At 47.2% G+C, this 14379-nt stretch overlaps 2 protein-coding genes across 4 annotated transcripts in view; one reads left to right on the top strand and one right to left on the bottom strand.

Moving 5' to 3' along the window:
• Positions 1-14379, bottom strand: part of LOC123021054 — a 61129-nt gene that overhangs the window by 33345 nt on the left and 13405 nt on the right. The window contains exons 7-8 of the mRNA XM_044425449.1: positions 10732-12084; positions 7465-7515 (exon numbers count right to left, since the gene is read on the bottom strand). Coding sequence (XP_044281384.1) covers positions 7465-7515; positions 10732-12084 — 1404 coding nt within the window. The remainder of the gene's footprint in view (positions 1-7464; positions 7516-10731; positions 12085-14379) is intronic.
• Positions 199-4857, top strand: LOC123021052 (zinc finger protein 79-like). 3 transcript variants are annotated; one of them, XR_006414249.1, is made up of 5 exons: positions 199-1108; positions 1373-1449; positions 1889-2015; positions 3694-4107; positions 4239-4857. XR_006414249.1 is itself a non-coding variant. In XM_044425447.1 (4 exons), exons 2-4 carry the CDS (start codon positions 1982-1984, stop codon positions 4286-4288), a joined length of 498 nt encoding a protein of 165 aa, XP_044281382.1. In that variant the 5' UTR covers positions 1297-1449; positions 1889-1981; the 3' UTR covers positions 4289-4857. The 3 variants fall into 3 exon arrangements, 2 of the variants coding, with proteins under 2 accessions (XP_044281382.1, XP_044281383.1); XM_044425447.1 differs by lacking the exon at positions 199-1108 and having other exon boundaries at positions 1297-1449; XM_044425448.1 differs by lacking the exons at positions 199-1108; positions 1373-1449 and having other exon boundaries at positions 1687-2015.

The following is a 14379-nucleotide window of genomic DNA, read 5'->3' on the forward strand; positions in this document are numbered from 1 at the left end:
GCAGAGCTCCTCTACGCAAGCAACGGCGACACCACGGCGGGGTTAAAACCAGCGAGTGTGACCGCCTAGAGGTGTAAAGGAGAAAGAACAGTGGCGCCACTTCTGGCCCCGCCTCCTCTTCCCCGAAAGCACCGCCGACTGGCGGAGTCACGTGAGGGCAGGGTCAGCTGATCGCTCCTGCGGGCCCGGGGAGCTGCACGTGGGTTTGAATGCCTGGGAGTCTCGCGGCTTAAAAAGGCCTGCAAAAACAGGCGGGGAAAAGTGACGGGCGTGGACGGTGCAATCTGCAGAAATGCGTTCCTGCCTGGATAAGCAGCTCACACGGAGAGGGCTGACTTGGCCTTGCGTGTCTCAAGTTGTCCTTTCCATCCGCAACATTACGGAGATGTTACCATGAGATGAAAATGCAACTTTGGTTATCTTGGAGCAGAAGATGCAAACGGAGCCACGCTCAGCCAGCCTCATGGCAGAAGAAGCCCCGCATGGCATGAAGGCTTGAAGCAGCTGGGACCTCTGGGATGGCAGGGTGCAAAAGGTCCTGCGTAAGGATGCTTTTGTCTCAGATGCCCACCTGTTTCGCTACCAGGAGGCCGGGGGCCCTCGAAAAGCTTGCAGCCGACTCCATGATCTTTGTAATCGGTGGCCGAAGCCAGATCAGCACACGAAAACAGAGATGCTGGACCTGGTGATCCTGGAGTAGTTCCTGACCCTCCTGCCCGCAGAGATGCAGAGCTGGGTCAGGGGATGTGGGCCAAGCACCATGTCCCAGGCAGTGGCCCTGGCAGAAGGTTCCCTTTTGAGTCAGGCAGAGGGGGGAAAGCTGAAGAAGCAGCAGGTCAGTAGGTTTCCAAAGTTCTTCAGAAGGGGACCAGATACCCACCATTTTGGGAGGAAACTGCCCATGGAGGAATTGTCCCAAGCTCTGACAGCCTTTCCTCTACGGTGCTCTGTTATTTCCCTGCTCCCAGTCTGAGATCATCAGTGCTGTTTCAGGGCCACAGACCACTGAGGGCAAGAGCAGGTCACTCACCTGCTATAGAGAAGGAGCCATCAGACAGCCAGGAGGCAATTCCTTGCAGGTGGATCATTCAGGAAGATGCTCAAGCAGGTGAGGACTAACAGGTTGCACTTTACATATTCTGTCTGGTCTGCTTGATATCCAAGTCGAATGATTGCAAGGCATGCCAGAGATGAAAGCTCACAAGGCCCAGACATTGCATACAGTTTGCATGGGCTAATATATGGCTGTGTATGCAAATTTATGTTGTGGGGAGATGGCTGAAGCAGCAAATACAATACTTGAGTGTACACATTATTGTTAAATGTATATAAAGGGTAAGTGATTGTCAAGTCATCCTTGTGTCCCTTGCAGATGGTGGAATTGTACTGACAGTGTACACAGGGTTGTCAAATGGCAAAGCAGAAGCATCTTACGAACAGACTGAGAAGGTAAAACCCCCAACGAGAACAATAGATGAGGGGCAGCTTAGGGCTGTGGACCTTTGCCATGCCTTGCTGGGTACGGAGCCAATCTTGCTACATCACCATTTTCTGGGCTTCGCTCCCTGAATCTGCCATTTCTCCTCCCAGAGTCTTTTAGGAATTAAGATCAGTTCCATAACACAGAATTTCTCCCAGGTATTTTCTTTATCTGTGTTACTGTGTGTTCCCTTTCACTTCCATAACTGATAAGTTCTCCTAACCATTAAAAAAATCACAGAGATGCATGGAAAGTACAGGAGATGCTCTGGAGGAATTTTTTAAAATTTTATTCAGGGCAATGCACTGATTTCCAACCTCGGATCGGAAGATTCGGATGGCATCTAGTCGCTGGGTGCTTTTTCCCATCAGACTTCACTTAGAATACTCTTTTCCCCCTTTCTTTCAGCATCCGGTGACCTTTGAGGACATTACTGTGTAATTCACTGAGGAGGAATGGACTCTCTTGGGTCTGAGCCAGAGGGCCCTGTACACTGAAGTCATGGCAGAGAATTATGGGGCAGTGGCTTCTCTGGGTAAGGCTCACTGGGTAGCTTTCAGCCTTCCAGATCCTCTCCTTCTGGCCTAGAAATGCTGACCCATTGAAGGTGGGGAACTGAATCGCCCTTCACGGAGCTCTCTGGATGACGGCAGTGGAATTATTCATTTAACTTCATTTCTATACCACTCAGCTGAAATTTTCTTGGTGGTGTACAACAATTGACCAAATATGAAAGATACAATAAAAATGCAAACACACTCAAACACAATATAAGATTCCAGTATGCAAAACAGCTAAAAATTCCAATATACAAAAATCTGAAAGTTTAACATCTTAAACATTTTTAGTAAAAATGAAACCTAATTAAAGCTGCAGCTTTAACTCATCATAGGCTATTAAATGCCTGGGAGTAGAGGGCAGTTTTGACCTGAGGCGGAAAAGATGACAAAGTTAGCACTAGGTAGGCCTCGGTGGCAGTACCATCCTGAATTGGGAGGCCAGCACTGAAAAGGCCCTTCCCTTTGCTGCTGCTTTCTGGGCCTCTCTTGGAGGCAGCAGTTGAAGATCTCAGATGAAGATGGCAGGGTCCGGAGAGGAGTTCCATCTGCTATTGTGGTCCCAAGCTGTGCAGGGCTTTGTAGATCAAAACCAGCACCTTAACTTACATTGCAAGTCCATGCAAGCCAAGGGTCAGAATTGGGGTTACTCATTCGGACCTTCTGGTCCTTGTTGTTCTTCTGGCTGCCACATTCTGCACCAGCTGCAGCTTCTGAACAGCCTTCAAGGGCAGCCCCACGTAGAGTGAATTGCAGTAATCTAGTTTGGAGTTTACCAAAGTGTAGGTGACTGAAGCTGGGTTATCTCTGTCTAGATGGCATAACTGGGCCACCAGCTGAAGGTGGTAGGAGGTGCTCCATGCCCAAAATCACCTCCGAGAGCTCCAGCTGTGGGGTGGGACAGAAATTACAACAACAACAACAACAACAATAATAATAATAATAGACAAAGGCAGACCCAGGAGCATGATGCCGACCAGCATCTTGCTCTCTATTTTGTCTTTTCCTGACATCACAATCTTGGCCTTTTTGCCTTTTTCAGTGCTGAGAGGGCACAGCACAAGGGGCTTGGCTGGCACAGGGAGGAAGCTTCAGGGTGCTTTGGGGAGCTGTGCAAAGACTCTGTGGAGTTGCCTGTGGGGCCAGCCCAGCTCATCCTGGTACTCGGCGGAACATCCCACACCGATTCAGAAGAAGTCGAGCTGGTGCCCAGTAAACACCCAACCCCGTTCGTGGTCCTTGTGCTGATGTATACAGCTCTCCACAGGTGTTGGCTGTTCAGACCACACAGGAATATTCTCCTGATGGCTTTGCATTTGCCAGGAGTTCAGTATGTGGCATCCTTAGAAGGTATTTTTGACCTTCAGTTGAAAAAGTTTCCAGTACCCATATAGAATCATCCAGAAAAATAAAACAGGCCCTGCCCACTGAATTTACCCTGCCCAAAAGACACAGCACACAAGGAAAAGAGGATTAGGAGGGTAGAGGGGGAAAAAAGTAAATATACTTTCATCCTTCCAAGAATAGCTAGATCTGCCTCCATTCTTAACGGGAGTGACAGAGCTGAACAAAAATCTTTCATCATGCCTGTTTCCTGTTTCTATGCTGTTTTTTTGTTTGTTTGTTTGACCTTTGCAATTTCCAATCTTATTCCAGAGAGCAGTGAGTTGAAGAGTGTGGATGAAGGAGAGCTGTGCAGAACGTCATTGGAAAGAGTTGGTTTGGATACTGAAGGATGGTGGAGAACAAGTACAGATGAAAACAGGAGGAATGAACTACTCGCGTTGCACAGTGGCAGTTTCTGTGAAGTGGACAGAGAGAGGGAAATAATTCATTGCCCCCTGTGTGGGAAGAGCTTCAGTTATAACTCAAGTCTGAGTTACCATCTGAAAACTCACACAGGAGAGATACCTTTTCGGTGCTCGCGGTGTGGAAAGGGGTTTGTCCGGAAATCAGAGCTTAGTTGTCATCAGAGAATCCACACTGGGGAGAAACCCTTTTTCTGCATGGAATGTGGAAAGAACTTTTCTCAGAAGGCAAGACTGATGCAACATCAAAGGACACATACAGGTGAGGAACACTTAAATGATGGAAATGATGCATACAGGTGAGGGACTATTGTCATTGCTGCATATGGAAAGTATCCAGCACTAGGCAGACGGACTGTTCCTTCAAACAACTCTCACAAAATCTCATTCCAGGTACGGTCATTTTTGGAACCTCGTGGATTCCCAAAGGTTTCCTTTGCTGAGAGGCATGGCGGCAGAGATCAGCTCGTAGTTTGGACCGACGCGCCTGTGCGAGTCCGTTCTCTCAGCCGTGAAACTGCTCACATCAGAGTGCGGAAGGCAGCTGAGCGACAGGGACCTGGGCAACTGCGTGCGAGCTGCCTTCTCCCTCTACACCCCCGATTACAGCAAGCTTGCCAATGACTCGTGGTGTCTTCTGGGAGCTGGGGCACAATTGGAAGCACAGCACCGCATCGCTGCATAAACTGCGACTGTCGGATCAGTCAGACTGAAACCAAAAATAAAATATGTGGAAAGTAGACGGAGTTGCGTGCTGTGAAGCGCAAAGCCGGCCGGTGTGTAACAATCGAAATGGGGTGGAATCCCTAGAGCACCTCCAGAGATTCTACTATCCATCTTAAGTTTATCTAATCCTTGTTTATGTTTCCATTGACTATCTTATTTTTGCTTTAGTATTCAAAGACTAGAAAGAATATAAAGCCCCATGCAAAAGAATATAAAATCCCATGCAAAACAAGCATAAACTTTTATGGATAGAGAAATAAATATGAATCACTGTGAATTAGCTGGTTGGTGCATTATAATTTCCTGTAAAATAGGTTAAATTCTAGATGCAGAGATACTCTTTTTTTAAAAAAACTGCCTCAATTGGTAGATATTTTTAAAGTATTTTGTAGATACAGAGTTATCTTTTAAAAGAGAGATCCCATTATTATTATTATTATTATTATTATTATTATTATTATTATTACATTTCTATGCCGCCCCTTGCCGAAACCTCGGGGCGGCTTACAACATGATAAAATACAATGAAATACAATAGAACATAATAAATTACCATTAAATACAAAATACAAAAAATACATTGGTTTACAAATATAAGGTTAAAATTATCAGTATAAATTAAGTAAATAAAGATATAGGAGGAGAAAGAGAAGGAAGAAGAAGTTGCCCTGGCCAGATCATATGTTTTAACAATTAAAATGATGTTTAAATAAAAAGGTCTCTACCTGGTGCCGAAAAACCAGTAACGACGGTGCCAGGCGGACCTCTTTGGGGAGTGAATTCCATAGGTTGGGTGCCACCGCAGAGAAAGCCCTCCTCCGAGTACTTACTCTCCTAATTTCTTTCATGGAGGGTTCCCGGAGAAGGGACTCCCGCAGATCTCAAAGGGCGGTCGGGCATATACGGACGTAAGCGCTCGTTCAGGTAGCCAGGACCCAAGCCGTTTAGGGCTTTGTAGGTCATAATCAACACCTTGAATTGGGCCCGGGCTTCAATGGGCAGCCAGTGAAGCTGACGGAGGACTGGAGTCATGTGAGCATAACGCCCCGTCCCCGTCAGCAACCTGGCAGCTCTATTTTGCACCAATTTAAGTGTTCGGACTGTCTTCAGGGGAAGCCCCACGTAAAGCGCGTTACAGAAGTCTAGGCGGGAAGTCACCAGCGCGTGTGTCACCGTCGCCAGGCAGTCGTACTCCAAGTAGGGGCGCAGCTGATTAATCAGCCGAAGCTGAAGGAAGGCGTTCCTTGCCACCGCTGTCACCTGAGCTTCCAAAGAAAGCTCCGGGTCAAGGAGTACTCCTAGGCTGCGGACCTTATCCCTAAGAGGGAGTGTTGCACCATTCAGGACCAGGTCAAATCCACCCTCTCCGAAACCCGATCCACCAACCAACAGGACCTCCCTTGCCTGGTTATTGTGCTCCTTGGACGGCATGTCCCTGGTGGTTCCATATAGACCTTTGGAACTCCCCGCCTCTAGAATTCAGGCTGCCAACATCATCTTGTTTTTGTGCCTCCTGAAAACACTTGTCTCAGGATGCCTTCCTGAAACGAACCAGCAATGGCTTTACCGATCCCATTTTTGACAGTGTTGTATTCCTGTATCTGTTTTCCCTTTTCTAATGCACCGCTCCACAATCTCCCTATCAGAATAGGAAGCCGCACATAAATTTGGTAGAGCAAGCAAACGACTAACTGAGCTGTAGTTCTTTTAAACATAGTTTCATGCTCATCTCATGACAGCAAAAGCATTGATAGGAGGAGATGCGGTTCTTCACCAGAGCAGCTTTGGTACGTGGCAGGCGGATGCCGATCTTCGGGAAAGATCTGTGGAATCCCTCCTACCACCCCTTTCCAGCTACTGCAGGAAGCTCAGTGGCAGCACCTTCTCCAGAGGTTGGGATTCCAGGCTCGAGAACAGAGGAAAGCGGAAAGTTGGGGTGGTCCGGTTAGCAGGCTGCGACCGGCACTCGTCCCACCAAAACCAACCATTTAGACGAGCGCAGGAGCCCCTGGCAAAAGAAATGCTCTTCAGAAGGTTGGAGAAGTTTGCAAGGCTTCCATCCTGCATAGCCGGTTCTGAGCCCTGTTGGATTTTGGATGGAGACAGGGCTCTGGGGCTGAAACCGTCAGTCCTTTGAGCAGACAAGCGCAGGATTCCCATCGGACACGTTAATATTGTGTCTTAACCCAGGGCATCTTTCCAGAGTGCTCCACAAGCACTCCACCAGAAAGCCTGCTTCTAAGGCTTTGGTTCTTGCTGTGAGAACATGAAGCGAAAATATGTTTTCTGGCATATGGGCCCTGCCTCTACAGCCCCGTCTCCTTTTATCCAGCCCTGCAAGAACTTCTGCAACATTGAATTCAGTGAAGGTGCGACAGAGAATGGAGGGTGGCCCCTTCTTCCTGCAAGAAAAGCAGGGGAGCAGCAAGAGATAGAAAAGACGGAAGCACGAAGGAGATATTCCTGCACCTGCGAGTCAGAGATCAGGAAGGGAACCCGGTCGAGAGGCGCACAATGCCCATCTTGGCTTGCTGGGCGGCCTGTGATAACTCCCCGTTGCACCCAACAAATCCTGCTTCGCCCTCTCGGCCTCCTCCGAAGCTCCCCTTCTTGCACAGGCTGGATTAGAAACTTCTAAAGTTGCTTTACACCGACGCCGCACACAGCTCCATCTTGCTCAGATTCATCCCACCACCTCATTTAACTGCTTTCTGCTTAAAGGCCGGCAGTTCCACCATTGCAAGCTACCTTGAAACACACTCAAATCCCCTCTGAATCCACCCCCCGCTTTTTATTGAAGTCAGACCTGTGCATCCTGAACCCCCACAGTTCTATCAGCATAATCACCTTTAAATGTCTTACACTGCATATTGTGATGCTTCTTATGGTTTACCAACGTTCAGGGACCCTTCTCTGATGTAGCGATGGCCGCCAATTTGGACAGCTGGAAAAGGAGATCGTGCAAGTTCGCAGGGGTGAAGAACGGCACAGCTCCTTCTAGGGCCGTTTGCTCCCTCTGGAATCGGTCTCCCATGTTCCCCAAAGGCTGGGGAACTTGGGCGGGGGGGTGCTGTTGCTGTGGGGAGGATCCTGTGGGCAGCAGGTTGGCCACTGTGGGAGCAGATGCCCAGCATGGCCCTTCTTGCGTTTTCATACAGGGGGCTGTGCAAATCCAATAAATGCCTGCATGAAATTTAAGAGACTGTTCCAGCTTTTGCAGAGAGGAAGAAAAGAGGCTTGCTTCGCACCCCTAACTAGTGGCCCTCCAGTCCCACCTCACCTCAGCCTCCTTACACCAGCCTTCCTCTTGCCCAGAGAAGTTGGACAACAATGTCCATGATCCTCAGCCAACATGCATGCTGGCTGGGGATCATGGGCATCGCCGTCCCACGAATCTGGGGCCCCAAGGTGAGACGGCCTTCGGCTTCTCGCGCAAGCATTGCTCTCGGGGGCCCTGCTGACTTCCCCAGTCTCCTGTCCCCGCTTCCGGTGGGAGGTAACTTGCCCAGTCCAGCTGCGAGGCAAAGCACCGCCCGATCGGTACAGCAGGGCCCCAGAGAACCTTTGTGCACACGAGGCCGCCTCTCTAGGAAGCGCGAGTCGCTGCTTTTCATGGAATTAATTTATTTTAATAAATTATTACATTTAATCCAGTTAATTTAAATTCAATTAATGATTCAATTAATGATTAAAATTACAAAAAGAATTATTTCTAAGAAGCCTTTTTTTTTTTTTTTTTACAAGGAACAATACAAACTTCAAGACAGACGCTATGGCATGCTAGAAAGAGGCCTTTTAGAAGTGAAAAACATCCCTAATGCAAAAGAAAGACAATTTTGGAGGTGATCCCATTAAATTCACAGGTATATTACCTGAGGTTGGGGCCAAAATAGTAATTGTGATATAAGGAAGACTGAAAAAAAAAACAGGCTGAATAACAGGCAGATTGTACAGAAGAATCCTATTACAGAACAAAAAGTCCTACTGTGAAATGACGCTTACTCCAAAGTAAGCGTGTGTAGGATTGCACAGATGGGAACACTGCCCTCCATCAGAAAGACCGCTTGCCTGTGCCAACTGTAAAGACATTGTAATTGTTGAAGATTTTACAGCGCTCAACTCAATCATCAATTCAAAGGGAGATTCCAGCAAAGAAATTAGAAGAAAACTGAATCTTGGAAGGGCAGCCCTGCAGAAACCAGACAAGATCACTCAGTGTAAGCATGTTTCACTGGACACAAGTACTGGATTATCTGCACTTCTGTATTCCTGATCTCCATGGATGGGTGTGAAAGCTGGAAAGTGAAGGAAGCTAATAGAAGACAACAGATGCGCTCAAAACACAGCGCTGGAGGAAAGCTTTGCAAATACGCTGGACCGACAGAAAGATGGACAGAAATCAGACCAGAGCTTTCCCTAGAAGCAGAAAGGATGAAACTGAGCCAGTGGGGTGTTGTGGTTAAGAGCATGGGACTGGGATTCAGACGATCCGGGTTCTAGTCCCCGCTCGGCCATGGAGCCAACTGGGTGACTTTGGGCCAGTCACAGACTCTCAGCCCAACCTACCTCACAGGGTTGTTGTTGTGGGGATAAGATGGAGGAGGAGAATGATGTAAGCTGCCTGGAGCCCTTTGTAGAAAAAAGGCAGGATATAAATTGCAATATAAATAAATAAAATAAATAAATATAAAGACTGTTATACCTCAGACACATTCTCTGAAGGCAAGACTCCCCGGAGGAGACCATCATGTCAGGGAAGATCGAAGGCAGAAGAGAAAGACCTACTAAGGGATGGATGGATGGATCCCATAAAGGACGCCATGGCCTTGAGTTTACAAGAGCTGAGCATGGCTCTGAAGGCCAAGGCATGTTGGACTCTTGTTTATAGGTTGTCCATCAGTCGGAAACCAGCAGATGGCCTGTAACAAGAACCCCCGACATAGAGAGCTGTGTTCTCTGCACAACGGATCTTTATTTTGGTAGCCTGAAATGGCCACGTTGGGTTGGCTGGCTCAAACAAGGCTCATAGTTAGTTCTTTGGGCCATTCTTTTCAGGAAGAACTTACGGAATGCGCTCCCCAGAGGTCAGCCTGGTGCCGTCGTTATTTGTTTTTCGGCGCCAGGCCAAGACCTTTTCATCTGAGCGGTATTTTAATTGCTGATTTATTTATTGGTTTTAAATTATTTTGCCTGGATGTTTGCAGGTTTTATGTATTTTTTATGTATTTGTATTGATATTTATTTGTTGGAAGCTGCCCCGAGGCTTCTGCGAATGGGGCGGCATACAAGAATTCCAAGTAAATAAATAAAATAAAACCACAGAAGGAAGATTCGGTTTTTGGACAGTGCCTTCTGCATGCTGGCTGCACATGGGGGATGCTGAATTCATAATTCACGGGAATTTGTACACATCGCTAAAGGTGTGATCCGGTGTCATGGGGCAGCGCTGGGGGAAGATCCATGGGGGCTGGAGCCCGAGCCTTTCATTTGGAGACTGCATATCTGGGAGGCGAGCTGCCCCGCTGCCCCACTTTCCGGGGGCATGTACCAAACCACGCCCGAGGATGCTGGCTGTCTCCTATCCTCTTGGATGAACCAGCTTGGGCCCACTTGGGCGCCCTCACCTGGATCTTTTCAGTGCTTGGCATCACCCGTTAGACAGAAGAAGACCCTGCAACCCCCTGCGTGGCCCAACCACCCAGGCTGACAGGGGCATGCTGGGAGTTGTAGGCCTTTTTCCTGTCTCAGCATGCGTGGACTTGTCCCCTAAAATAATTAAACCGTGTTAGTACAACCACTGAAGATCCGTCCTGTATCAGGCCCAGAGTCCATCTTGACCACCGTTCTGAGACCACAGTGGCCAACCCGCTGTTCACATGATACCAACAAGCAGCATATGAATGCAAGAGCACCCTCCTACCCAGGTTCCCCAGGAACTACAGTGCCACCAGGTCTGGCTACAGCCATCAGGACTAGTAGCTTTGATAGTCACAGTACTGTTCTACTTTCTCCGTCTATAACCTTTCTATTGAAATGATCATTTCTTGTCAAATGTAGACATACCCCTTCTGTTTTATTTCAGCTTTATTCATAAGTTTATTTACAATATTTACCTTTTTTATGATAAGTGTGACCAATAAGGTTTGATCATCTGTTCTCTAATCATTTAGAAATATTGTAAAACACTCCAAACTTTCTGCTGGATTAGAATTATGGCTGAGAGCATTCTGGAATGATCTGGAGTCCTGGGAAACTGGGACACACTCTGTATTCAGAGTGTTAGGAACCCAACTACTGCTTTGAGGATCCTGGTTCCAATACTCCGAGTGGATCTTTTGATGGGAAATCAGGTTTCTTTTCTCGCTAAAGCTCTTTCCACAGTCCAAGCATTTGTACGGTTTCTCTCCAGTGTGTGTCATGTGGTGTCTAAGGAGGTGCGCTTTTTTACGGAAGTTTTCCCCACACTCTGAGCATTTAAATGGCTTCTCCCCTGTGTGGATTCTTTGATGTGTAACAAGGTTTGTACTTGTACAAAAGCTCTTCCCACACTCGGAACAAGTGTATGGTTTTTCCCCCGTGTGAATTCGTCGATGTGAAGTAAGGCTTGTGCTTGTACTAAAGCTCTTTCCGCACTCTAAACATGTATATGGTTTCTCCCCTGTGTGAGTTCTTTGATGAAAAATAAGACTTGCATTCTGGGCAAAACTCTGTCCACATTCTAAACATGTAAATGGTTTCTCACCCGTGTGGGTCCTTTGATGTGCCATAAGGGTTGAACTGTGACTGAAGCTCCTTCCACACTCCAAGCATCTGAATGGTTTCTCCCCTGTGTGAGTTCTCTGATGTAAAGTAAGGTTTGTATTCTGACTGAAGCTCTTACCGCATTCTAGGCATTTGTATGGTTTTTCTCCTGTGTGAACTCTTAGGTGGGAAGTGAGCTGCGATCGATGACTAAAACTCTTTCCACATTCCAAGCAAGCATATGGTTTCTCGCCTGTGTGAATTCTTTGGTGTCTAACTAACGTCGTCTTCTGACAGAAGCTTTTTCCACACTCCAAGCATGTGTAGGGTTTCTCACCTGTGTGAATGCGTTGGTGTGTAATTAGTGCTGCACTCTGACGGAAACTCTTCCCACACTCCAAGCAAGTATAGGGTTTCTCTCCTGTGTGGATTCTTTGATGTCTAATTAGACCTTTCCTCTGAGAGAAGCTCTTTCCACAGTCTGAACATTTAAAAGGTTTTTCCTCCTTGTGTGTCTTTGAATGAGCCTTCAGGCTTGATTTACAACTGAAACTTTCCCCACATACCAGGCACTCACTGCCTTCCTTTCCTTTTTTTTGCTTTTCTTGGACTGAAATTTCACAAATGTCCCCACCCTGAGGAATAAAGAGTGCATTCGTCTGTGTCTCTTTCCCTTCGCTCTTCTTGCTCAGCTGTTCCTCTTCTTTGCACGTTACTCTTTCCAACAATAGAGTCTGTGCTTCTCCCTTTTTCTGGCTCTCCCAACCATCACCTGTTGGTATAAAGAGATAAAACTGATAAGAGCCTAAAACAGAACCCCAAGTCACAGAATAACACCCATTAAATCACATTTTGAGTGGTGGAATAAAGCAATTGCAGTGGAGGTAGATCCTGCCCTATTACACAGAAATTCTGTTGACTAGGACTTAATGACAGAGTTGGAATAGGGCAGTATAATGTTCCTGGGAACTTTCCACTGCTCTGAATACACAGGGATTTGATTTCATAGAATCCTAAAAGAGAAGAGTTGAAAGGGATCAGAGGGCCATCAGGTCCAATCCCCTCCTCAGTGTAGGAGGGAGTTAAACCATCCCTCTCAGGAGGCTGTCCAGTTTCTTCTTGAATGGCTGTCCCCAGTGCCAGAGAGCCCATGACACTAAAGCAACGGGTTCCACTGTCATGGTGCCCTGACAGTGAGGAAACATTCCTGATGTCCAGCCTGATTCTGGGTTGTCCTGAGTTGAACTGATGATTCTGTGTCCTACACTGTGGTATCAGCAAGAAGAGACCTTGACCTTCCATGTCCTCCGCTCTGGGTGATCCTAGCCATCCTCTTTGGGATAGCCTTTCAAATACTTGAGTGCTATCCAATCTCCCCTCAGTCTTTGCTTCTCAAGGCCAAACCTGTCCAGTTCCCTCCTCACAGGCCTTTGTTTCCCATCCCCAGATCATCCTGGTTGCCCTCCTCTGAACCCTTCCCAGCTCTTCTGCGTCTTTCTTCAACTGTGGTGCCCGGAACTGGACGCAGGACTCAGATGAGGCCTAACCAGTGCTGAGAAAAGCAGATCTAGGACTTCGTGTGATTTGGAAGTGATGCTCCTGTCAATGCATCCTAAAATCACATTTGCCCTTTTTGCAGCCACATCCCGTTGTCGATTCCTATTTGACAAGCCTGGCTTACATTCAGGCTCCAATCCTATACACACTTTCCTGGGAGTAAGTCCCACTGAGCTCACTGGGGCTTACTTCTGAGTAAATATGTATAAAATTGCACCTCAATTTTTTTTTTAAAAAGTATTCTGATAGACAGAAAAAGGCCTGCAGCTTTGCAGTTGGCAGGTTCATGCTGGGAGCTAGAGGGCTTTTTTCTATCAAAGGATACATGCACCTTCCTTCCTTCCTTCCTTCCATCCATCCATCCATCCATCCATCCATCATATATTTTTGCCCTGCCCCCTTTCCTGCAAGGAACCCAAGATATAATCCTCCAATTTTCCATTTTATCACCATTATTTATTTACATATTATAGATACCGTGTTTCCCCTAAAATAAGACCTGGTCTTAAATTAATTTTTGTTCCAAAAGATGCATTAGGGCTTATTTTCAGGTGATGTCTTATTTTTTCCAATCTACATTTATTCATGTACAGTCACATCATCTTCTGGAACATTGTCGTTAACTCTCCAAACCCCGAACTGTGTTGCAATGGATGTACTAAATGAGTCCATCTGGCTGACGATCTTAACTGGGTCTTATTTTTGGGGTAGGGCTTATATTACGAGCATCCTGAAAAATCATGCTAGGGCTTATTGTCTGGTTAGGTCTTATTTTTGGGGAAACAGGGTAGATCCCAGCTTTCCCCCACTGTGGAACTCAACGTGGCTCCGTGTGATTCCCAGGTGGTCTCCCCTCCAGGCTCAGGCCAGCCCTGGACCTGCTTAACTTCAACAGGGTGGCTGCCCCCCCGAGGCATTTTATCCTCCCAACAGCCCTAGGTTAGACTGAAAGTCAGTGACCGGCTCTAATTCTCAAAGGGAGCTTTAGATAAGGATGTGTGAGGAATCCATTCTTGGGGAGGGAATCCATCAGATTCCCTGGGCTCGGCTTATTTATTTATTTTATTTATTAAAATATTTCTATGCTGCCCCATTCGCCGAAGCCTCGGGGCAGCTCACGACATAAATTAAAATACAAGAGATAACAATATAAAACAAGTCGCCCTGGCCAGATAAAATAAGCGAATAATACTAACAATTAAAATGACGCTTAAATAAAAAGGTCTTCGCCTGGCACCGAAAAACAAATAACGACGGCACCAGGCAGACCTCTCTGGGGAGCATATTCCATAGATTGGGCGCCACCGCAGAGAAAGCCCTCCTCCGAGTAGCCACCCTCCTAATTTCTTTCACGGAGGGTTCCCGGAGAAGGGCCTCTCCCGCAGATCTCAAGGGGCGGGCGGGCATATATGGATGTAAGCGTTCCTTCAGGTAACCAGGGCCCAAGGTTTCCCAGACTTTGCTGTGGCCCCGAGGCTGAATTTCACCAGCATTTGTGGGCCCCTCACCA

This window comes from Varanus komodoensis, unplaced genomic scaffold (assembly GCF_004798865.1).
Source record: "Varanus komodoensis strain SLA01 unplaced genomic scaffold, ASM479886v1 scaffold154, whole genome shotgun sequence".
In the NCBI taxonomy this organism is placed as follows: domain Eukaryota; kingdom Metazoa; phylum Chordata; class Lepidosauria; order Squamata; family Varanidae; genus Varanus; species Varanus komodoensis.

Bases quoted from the DNA above. Each gene is read 5' to 3' on its own strand.
- LOC123021052 (XM_044425447.1), top strand. From the start codon at position 1,982: ATGGCAGAGAATTATGGGGCAGTGGCTTCTCTGG. The intron at 2,016-3,693 runs GTAAGGCTCACT...ATCTTATTCCAG, and splicing joins TGGGGCAGTGGCTTCTCTGG to AGAGCAGTGAGTTGAAGAGT. The intron at 4,108-4,238 runs GTGAGGAACACT...ATCTCATTCCAG, and splicing joins ACATCAAAGGACACATACAG to GTACGGTCATTTTTGGAACC.